This window comes from Apis dorsata, unplaced genomic scaffold (assembly GCF_000469605.1).
Source record: "Apis dorsata unplaced genomic scaffold, Apis dorsata 1.3 scaffold_383, whole genome shotgun sequence".
NCBI lineage: Eukaryota > Metazoa > Arthropoda > Insecta > Hymenoptera > Apidae > Apis > Apis dorsata.
In genome coordinates this window covers 659,388-669,499 of record NW_006263645.1, presented here as the reverse complement: position 1 = coordinate 669,499, position 10,112 = coordinate 659,388, and the positions used below count along the sequence as shown (strand labels likewise).

The following is a 10,112-nucleotide window of genomic DNA, read 5'->3' as shown; positions in this document are numbered from 1 at the left end:
CACAACATTTTTTTTTTTTTTTTATCTCGATTTCATAATTCGATATTGTTCGAAATTCCCGCCATCGAGATTTATATATACAAAGCGGAGCAAAAGAGTAGAATTCGCACGAGGAGATTCGTTCTCAAAATTCTCAAGCGATTCTTGTCCAAAGCACCACCTCATTAAATATCAAAATTAATCAAAAAGAATCGAATTCGACCATTCGAAAAGACGCTCGTAGTCTCGTGTGTCTCGCTCTCGTAAATCGCACCTTATCGGATGGAAAATCGGCTACGCTCGTCTTGCAGGTCGAATCTCGACACGCTTCGATTTTTTTCCGTTTTCCACCTTAAACGAGTTCAATTCTACAAAACATTTCATCATTTTTTTAAATTGAAAGCGATCTCATTTTCAGCACCACCTCCGCGATATTTCTCACTTTTAATCTTAATTTTAAATTTGTTGCATCTAATAATTTTTTCCCTCTTACCGATTATAATTATATATCTATACTTCTCTATATAATTATCTATTTCTTTTTATTCTGTGAAACAACACGTACACTCGAGACAAAAATTTTTGCCTCTCTGCAAAAACATATATCACTTTCCTCGTTTCACTCGCTCGTCTACTATTTTTGTATATTTTTTTTTTCTATTTTACTTTTTATTATGTTTTTTTCTTTTTGAAAAACAAAAAGAACAAAAAAAAACACGACGAGTTAGTACAAAACTCCCCGGGCTCGTTCGTGACTTTGATTAAAAAAGGGTCGAGAGCGGGGAACAAGGGGTTGAACATTGGTAACGATTCGCTTGGTGGGTTAGGTTTCTTCTTTTTTTTTCTTTTATAGAGAAAAACAACAAAAAAGCGAAAAAAAAAATAAAAATACGCACGGGTGTCCTCGACGAATCGCGATCGACGAAGGAACACGTGATTTTTGAAACGATTTAATGTAATTAATTTCACAAATTTAATTATATATATATATATTTTTTTTTGTTGAATAATTCAATTATTATCAATATGCACAATTATTCAATTTTTGATTTCAATAATTCTTTGGTAACAAAATTTAAAAAAATGAAAATTCTAATGAAAAGATAAAAAATTGATTTTAAATAAAAAAGACTATTAATGAATATTCAAGTATTGACATAAGAGTCAAGTGAATTAAATTGAATCTTTTGAAATTAATCATTATCTCATCAGACTATCATTATTATTAATATTAGTAATTTTTAGAATTTTTTTTTTTTTTTGTATTTTCTTTCTCTCTCTTCTTTTCCTATTCATGGAAGAGAAATCATTTCACGCATGCACGTGTTCCTCCGTAACACTCTAGAGGCAAATCCCGTAGATTCAATCGCGTCTCGTGTTAGCAATTGAATTTGTATCTTTTATTCAATTCTTACTTTTTACGATGAGTTTGGCGGAAGTTTCTACGGTGCCGGCTGATGTGGTAGCCCGGCAGGTGAAGGTGCCAGTGTCTTCTTCGTACGTGGTTGCTATCAGCAACACGGCGTTGTTGCTTTCGTGAATCATCTGGAAAATTGAGTTCGAAATTGAATCGAAATTAGAAGAGAACGTATAATGAGATATTTTATTGATTTTTATATTCAAATTTAATTATGAATATTTAATATCTCATTGTTTAAGAAGGATTAATTCGATTTTGGAGGTTAACTCACCTGAAAATCGGGTGACTGAGGAATTAGGGCACCTTCGCGATACCATTGGATCGTTGGCTTTGGTTTAGCTGGAGTAACTTGAGTCTTGAACTGTGCCGGTTGTCCTTCAAATACTATTTGATCTTTCAGTGGTGACAATTTGGGGAGAATATCAGCTGCATCGGGGGCTAAGGCAAGATAATGATTATTTAATATATAGTAAGTAAATATCTAATTTATAACGATTATTAAACTTAAGATTTCTTCATATTGTATTTATTTTGCATGTTAAACATAAATCATATAGTATTCCTGAATCACAAAGTGTCTAAAAATTTAAGAGATAATTCTTTAAACAAAAAAATTAGATTTTTATAATTTTGTTCGATTAATTCTGAAGATAATGATCTCAGATAAATCAATAAAAAATCATTGAAAGCGTGAAATCTTGCTCTTTAAACCTTTTTAACATCTTTTTATCTAAATACGATTTCTGAGATATCATTGTGTAAAAAAAAGGTAATTTTTAATCATTTACCTTAAACCTTATTAAAACTAGCAAAACTTTAACTCGCTATAACTCCGAAGATAATAACTTTTGATCAACAAATGAACGATCATTAGAAAACCAAAACCTTGCCCTTTAAAACGCTTTTTTATTTATCTCGATAGGACTTCCGGTTCCCGAGATATCGTCATATAAAGAAAAGAGTAATTTTCGATCCTTTACCATCTCCATCTTTGTCTTTTATTCGGATCTCTCGCTCGCACCTTGTCTCACTAATTTACCTCAAATGAATAACAGACACGATTCTTTAAAGTAGTGCATATTTCCAAGAAAAAATATAGATCACAGCCTATTCATAATATTCTAGCATTAAATATGGAAATTTTGAGTACTTATCTCGGCAACCAATTGATATATCAAGATAAAATAAAAAGAAGTTTTTTAATCTCTTTAAAAAATTTCATTTTGCGAGTGATGATCTATTATCTTAAAGTATATAGTATAAAAATACTCAAATTTATTTAATTTTCACATTATTTAAGATACAGTTGAGTTAGAATATTATTAAAATTTTTGCATTGTTGAATTTCTTACCAAGAACTCTGAGGTTTGCTGAAGTGGTCACATCACCGGCTGGATTCTTGGCAATGCACTTGTAAACTCCCTCATCTTCGGGGAATGCCTCAGAGATCCTCAAGGTGCAGAGGTCGCCATCCTTTTGCATTTGGAAATATTTAGATGGTTTGATAACCTGCAACGATAAATAAATTTTAATTTTCCGTTTTTTAACCCAATCATATTATTTTATCATACATACCTTGTCGCCTTTCTTCCATTGCACCGTGGGTACCGGTTTTCCAGTGATCCTACACGCGAACGCGACCGACGTACCCTCTCTGATAGTTTGATCTTTCAACGGCTCCAACACCTGCGGCGCCTTCTCGACGCCAGGTGTCGTTGGTTTCGCGGTTTTGGCGGGAGATTGAGGGCCACGGACCGTGCACTCGGCGTCGCAACGCGCCTCTCCAGCGCTGTTTATCGCGACGCATTCGTATTTGCCCGAATCTTCTGGTATGGTTTCCAGAATCAACAGGGTATAGGTGTTGTCCTCTTCGAGTGTCTTATAACGAATGTCTGCCGTCACTTTCTTGCCGTTCTGTAATTTGATTACAATTGGTTCTAGTGTTCTGAATAATTTCTATATTAGTAATATATAATAATATGAAAATGTGTTATGTCTTTGTATAAATTTATTATTTAAATATTATAAGAAAAGAATTATTTGTAAAATAAAATTGTGAAAACTAGTTTACATGTTACAATTTGCAATTCTTGTCATTATTCATCAATATGATTAATTAAGAGTCTCTAATTTTTCATCAATTGAATTATTCCTCATATTATTGTTAACGAAAGTTTAGCTTCAATATTCAATATTCTTTATTCTTTCAGATGATAATTCCAAATCATTCCATTATATTAAATCAAAAAGAAGAAGAAACACCCATTACCTTCAACCAATAAACATCCAAAGGCTTAGTTCCGGTCACTTTGGCGTCAAATCTAGCCAGTTGGCCAGTGGTGACCGAGGTGCTTTGAATGGTGGACAGGAAGCTAGGTGGCACCACTCCACCTCTGCCCGGTTGCCTTCTACGCTCCTCTACCACCAAATTGGCACTGCATTTTGCCTTCCCACCGCGATTCTCAGCGATCACGGAGAACACACCGGAATCCTCCATGAAAACTTGGCGAATGATCAACACCGATTTCGTGCTGAACGTGTAGATCTGAAGATCCGGAGAGTTCTGTATGGGGAAATCCTCGCGGTACCATTTGATGGTCGGCAATGGATCGCCGTCGAATTCGACCTCGAATCGTGCTTGCTCCTGCTCGAACGCTCTGCAAGGTTGAATCTTCTTCGTGAACACAGGAGGTTTGGCAGGTTTCGTTGGACCTTGAACGATGCGCTCTTGAGTTTTCGCTTTGTGCTCCACCTCGGTCGTTTCCGTGGCCGTTATCTTTCTGGTGATCTCCAGATCGCCTTTCACCTCTTTCTGGATCTGCTTTTGCTTGGCTACGTGCACCTCGCGCCCGTGCACCGTGGATTCCGACGGCTCTGGAGGATACCTTCCTTTCACGCGCTCCATATCGATGTCCACTTCCGTCGTGTGTGGCTTCTTCACGAATTTCGTGGTTGTCTGCTGCGTCTCCTGAATCTTCTCGTCCTTCTTGTCATCCCTGAAAATTTTCAATTTTTCCACTCGTTTATTTATTCATTTTTGAATAATTAAACTTCGTAAGTTGAATTAGAAAATATAATTCGTGTCTATTTTTTAATATGTAACACATCAACGAGACATAAAGTACTTGAACTTAATTAGCGTATGATATGTAGTATGTTATAACAAATAAATAATAGTGTATATATATTTTTTGTAATCTTGTATAAAAGTATATAAAATTAAAGGAAAATGGAAATGGAAAGCGTTACTTACAGCGTCTCCTCGTATTGCTGGGCCATTCCCTTTGCCACAGAATGGGCAACAACTTTTTCGCCAGGAATGGCGAACTGGTGGCTGGATTCTCTCAATCTACTCTCCTTTAATACCTGTTCCTCTTCGAGAGTCATCAGTTTGTTGTAATAATCTTCGTTCTTCTTACTCTTCACAGATTTTTGCCATTCGGTCTCTGGTTCCTTGAAGACCTTCTGTCCAAGGTGTTCGGTGGCGATCTCGATGCCCTGAGAGATGTTGTGGTGCCTCTCGTCGAAAACTCTCTCGAGTTCTGTGTTCTGTCGCTCCGTTTGGTATTGGGTCAGCCCGTAATCATACCAAGCTAGGGAAAATACACGTTAGACCTCCATCCGTTTCTCGAATTTACGTCACAACGCATGCCAGACGAACTTTGGAAACATTCAATTTTTCGACTGAAAATATGGCGTCTCCTCGATCGCTTTGAATTTTTATATCATTTTTATAATGCAAGTAAATAATTGAGTAAGATATAAGAAAGAAAGGAATATTTTTTTTTTAGAATATCTTAATATTTTATTTTATTCAAATATCAGCAAAAATTTTTTTAAAAAATGTTGAATGTTGTATAATTCCGAATTTTTTCTAAATTATTGAAAAATTATGAAATGAATGAAACGAAGGATTAATTATTTATATGAAAATAATAAATAAAGATTAAATTATTATTTATCAAATTTATCGAATGATTTATCGAATAAGAGACAAAGTGAAATCGAGGAGGAACGCTATATTTTAGACAGAAAAAAATCACGGGGAATTACGACACAGTACTTCATTGGCGATGCAACACATAACGACGCCAGCTGCGCGAGAGGGACAGGACGCCCGGAAACCAGGCAACCGGAGACAGAGGTGGACATCCGGATGATTCAAGTTAGATCACGTGGAACCACGGTTCCAATCTCATTGGAATCACATCGAACAATCAACGATACTGAACATTTCTCATTGACAAATACAGAGAGATCCAGTAAATACTTATTTCTAAATTGCAAAATTTATATTTTAATAAATTATGATGACTAAATAAAGACGATACTTTTTTTTTCTTTACGAAACACTGAATCTCTGCTGTTTGAAAATATCTTTTAAGGGGTAACGAGGGGTTTTATATACACGTTTCTTAAATAAATCCATCACGCGATGAGTATTATTTACATCGATATTGAATAGCACTCTGAGAAATACGGACCTTGCTCACAAATTTAATTTTAAAAAATTAATAATAATGAAATCTATTAGATGAATGATGTTATGTAATGAATAATAAATAATAATTAAATAAAATTGATTAAATGAAATGATTTATATATATAAATAAATACAAAATATCGAAAATAATAGTTGAGCAATACACCCGTTTTCTCCAGTGCAATAAAAATTGGCCACACGGAGGAAAATATATGCAAAAAAAAACCTTACGAATTAATATAAAAAATAAAAATAAATGTGATGATCCACCGTTACTTCTACTAAAGATAATCAATATTTTTCTCCGTGTACAATTCATTTCATGTTTGGTGAAACATGAAAGAAAATGAAAAACAATGACAATACATAAGTGTGTATACACATACAATATACATGTGTATATATATTATATATACAAAAGTAAGCAAAATAATCTATAATAACGACTTGGTTTCTCTTTGGTTTGTGTTTCTCATACCTGAAAACGAAGATACCTTTTAGCCGAGATTGCTCGAATATGCCCGTCGAAATCCCGAACCCCAAAGACGAACAGGAAGAAGAAGAAGAAGAAGAAGAAGAAGAAGAAGAAGAAGAAGAAGCTGCTTGTGTCGCCCGAGGACGATCTTTCGAATCCTTTCGTAACATTTTCTTTCTTTTTTTTTTTGACGGAAGAAGGAGAAAAGGGACAATACATGGATAAGGTATATATGTTCGAGTGTTATTATTGTACTCGAATGGAAATGTATGTGTCGTATCGATATCTCATGTAGGTACTGTGTTGCGGTTGTCGTTTATATAATATCTTTCAATTGCATATATACGTAATACCATATTATATTTAATTTTAATATTATTTTATATATATATATATATTTTTTCGTGTAGTATTATATATAGTGCCATATGTTCGATATATCGACGAAATATATCTAACATTGTTCTCTGTTCTATGTGCGTGCATTCTTTGCGAGGTGATGGATCGATCGATCAATTTATTTGTTCGAATAATTATTGTCTCCATGTATTATGATATTCATGTGTTCAGAAGTTCATAAACGGAATATTATGTTTCAGTGAGGTATAAATAGGTTCGATGAAACGCAAAGAATGCGACGACATGTTCATGTATTGGGATATATGTTTCGGGATAGGCAACTTACGTCTTGGCGAGTTCTTCAACACGCCACGATAATCGTCGCTTCGTGGTTTCACTGTCAATGTGGTTTCGGTACGTGCCTCGCCTACTGAGCTTCTCGCGATCACTTCCACTTTTCCGTGATCGTATTGCCTCGTTTTCGGGATGTCCAGGTGATACATGCCGTCGTAAGTCAGTTTATAACGTGATCCCTGTGAGAATTTATAGATAAAGGAAATTCGTGAATTACAAAAATTAATCAACGTATTATTATAATCGTAATTTAATTTTAATTGTAGAGTATTATAGAAATTCGCAATGGATTTTAATTTTTGATGAAGAATCCAACGAAGTTAAATAATTTTTTTCCTTTAAGTTCGAAAATATAAAAATATTGATGCTCACGTTGACCACGGTATGTCCATTGATGATCCACATGACACGGGGTCTTGGGTGACCAGTGACACGACAGCAGAACCTGGACCAATCGCCCTCTTCGACGGTCACTGGTTCTGGTTTGCTCACGAATGTTGGGGGCGCCCTCACCTTCTCTTCTTCACCTTCTTCCTCAGGTACTCTGTGCAGAATATTCACGTATAAAGTAATGATTCAATGCCACTGTAAAGTGTACTGTATATAGAATTATTCTACACGTTTCTTGAAAAAGAGAAATATTAATTAATAAAAAAAAATGTTTATTACATTTGCCATGCAGCTTCCATTTCTCTGATCTTTTCGATACTCTTCATGCCCTTCGGTAATTGGGACTCGTAAATAATTCCAGGCTTGCCAGCCGTTCGAATCACCGCCCGTGTCTCGTCCATTCCATAAAGATTCGTGGCCCTGCAAAGATATTCGCCGCTGTCTTCGGGATAGACCCAGCCGAAGTTCATGGCCACGTAACCAAAGTCGTAAATAGGGGTGAATCTGTTCTTGTGCGGTAGAGGTTTGCCATTGAAGAACCATTCGACCTTCATGTTTGGATCGCCGACAGGCGCCAATTGACATTCGAATTTCGTGCTGTTCATCTCGACAAGCTCGGTTTGATCTTGGATCTGGGTGACGAAACGAGGCGGTTGTTTCTTGTCCGCGTCGTAGAGATCGTCCTCCGTAAGATGGACTTCTGAGGTGTATTTCTTGATAGTCGCTTCCATCTGCATCAACGCTTCCGACTTCTTCATACCTTTTGGCACTTGGTTCTGTAGAATGATGTTGGGCAACTCTGTGAATAAAAGAATTGGATTTTTGAAACTTTATTCCATTAGATAAGTTTTTAATAAAAATTTTTAATTATTATTGAAGTAAGAATTATCGAAAAGTAATTATACTTTTTGAAAAGTTAATAGCAAACTTTTAAAAGTTATGAAATAACAGTTTATTTGGTATAACTTTTCGATGAAAAAAATAGTAAGAAAACATTATAAAGTATAATTAAAATTTACAAAAGATACATAATATATAAACAAATTTTAAATTTTTCAAAAGATAAAATTAAGAAACTTACTTTTGCAGGATACCGATGCCCTAGTGGTGTCTTCTCCGAGATCATTGATAGCTTTGCACACGTATTCTCCCGAGTCTTCAGGGTAGACGTACAAGATATCCATAGACACGAATCCCATGTCGTACATCGTTCTGTATCTGTGTCCAGCCGGGATCAATTTTCCATTTCTGTACCACTCGATACGCAGATTCGGATCATCCTTAGGTTCCACGCGACACTCGAACCTGACCGCTTCCGATTCGTCCACTGTCGCTGATTGAATATGCGTGATGAATTTCGGTGGTTGACGTGGTGGCTCTTCAGGCGGTGGTTCGCTAACTGGACCACGTTCTAGTTCCTTCAGTTTCTCGCCACTCATGCCTGAAGGCAGCTGCGAGTCGAAATCTATGGTTTTCTTAGCTGGAATGTTTAAAAATTGGTGTATTATTAGAATTGGAAACTGACGAAATCTCGAATACTTTTAATACCTAGAGATGTTAATTTTTAAAAAAAGAAAATAAGTATTATAATTATAATAATATACTATTAATAATTCTACTTACATTTACAAGTTATGGTAGCTTTAGTAGTAGCAGAACCCCACTTATTGGTAGCTCTGCAAACATATTCGCCGCTGTCCCTGGCATAAGTATACGACATATCCAACGAGATAAAACCAAAGTCGTTTATCTGGTGCACGCGAGATCCAGTGGCGAACGATCTTCCATTGTGGAACCAATCGATGCGCATCGTAGAATCGCCGACAGGTTCGACTCTGCAATCAAAATGACTGGGCGCGCCTTCCTCTACCTCGATGTCCTTCAACTCGACGGTAAACTTGGGAGGATTGGGCGTCTCTTCCTCGGTCAATATCTCATCCTTCTTGTACAAAGCCTCTTCCAACTTCTGGATACTCTCCGTTCCGGTCTTGAAATTGGTAGGCAGCTGGGGTTCCAAGATGATCCCTTGTCGTCCACGGACTTGAAGTTTGCACGAGACTGTTGCTTCGCCGTGGCGGTTGGTCGCCTTGCACGTGTACAGGCCTGAGTCGCGTTGGTAACAATTGGCCACCTCCAGGATGACGAAGCCAAAGTCGTGGATGGTCTTGATCCTGGTTCCAGCCAGAAGAGGCTTTCCATTGTGGAACCATTCCACCCTCATGCTAGAGTCGTTGATAGGTGTCAATCTGCACTCGAAATGCGCCAAGGAATTCTCGGTTAGGGTTAAGTCGGACGGAGTTGTGATGAATTCCGGTGGTTTCCCCGTATCGTCGTCTGGGATCACTTCGCCTGGCTCGTTTCCAAGACCTTCCAACTCGGCTATCTTGTCGATGGTGCCCTCCATTCCCTTTGGCAGTTGGGACTCGAGGATGATGCTTCGTTTCCCTGTGCACTTCATGGTGCAGGTGGTCACTGCTTCGCCATAGTCGTTCGTTGCTCGACAACTGTACTCGCCAGAGTCCTCTGGATAGATGGGCGAGATCTCGAGGATCACGAAGCCGAAGTCGCAGAAGGTGCGGAAACGAGTACCTGTTCGCAAGGGTTTACCGTTCCAGAACCATTCGACCTGTGAACAGTTTTTATTTTCTTCGTGTAATTTATTTTCTTCTTGT

The 10,112-nt window shown here is 36.9% G+C and overlaps 1 protein-coding gene across 10 annotated transcripts in view; it reads right to left on the bottom strand.

The window, feature by feature from the left end:
- Nucleotides 1-10,112, bottom strand: part of LOC102675378 (titin) — a 166,665-nt gene that overhangs the window by 30,408 nt on the left and 126,145 nt on the right. For 9 of the 10 annotated variants that reach the window (XR_004150946.1, XR_004150947.1, XM_031512095.1 and 6 more), the window contains 11 exons: nucleotides 9,064-10,066; nucleotides 8,522-8,920; nucleotides 7,720-8,239; nucleotides 7,423-7,594; nucleotides 7,043-7,229; nucleotides 4,653-4,992; nucleotides 3,669-4,395; nucleotides 2,975-3,313; nucleotides 2,752-2,908; nucleotides 1,671-1,837; nucleotides 1,395-1,524 (listed from right to left, as the gene is read on the bottom strand). Coding sequence is in view for 8 of the 10 variants with exons in the window: in XM_031512095.1 (XP_031367955.1) it covers nucleotides 1,395-1,524; nucleotides 1,671-1,837; nucleotides 2,752-2,908; nucleotides 2,975-3,313; nucleotides 3,669-4,395; nucleotides 4,653-4,992; nucleotides 7,043-7,229; nucleotides 7,423-7,594; nucleotides 7,720-8,239; nucleotides 8,522-8,920; nucleotides 9,064-10,066 (4,141 nt within the window). In the remaining 2 variants the exon portion in view is untranslated. Of the gene's footprint in view, nucleotides 1-1,262; nucleotides 1,525-1,670; nucleotides 1,838-2,751; nucleotides 2,909-2,974; nucleotides 3,314-3,668; nucleotides 4,396-4,652; nucleotides 4,993-7,042; nucleotides 7,230-7,422; nucleotides 7,595-7,719; nucleotides 8,240-8,521; nucleotides 8,921-9,063; nucleotides 10,067-10,112 lie in introns of those variants that run through there. The other variant, XM_031512094.1, reaches the window with a different exon arrangement.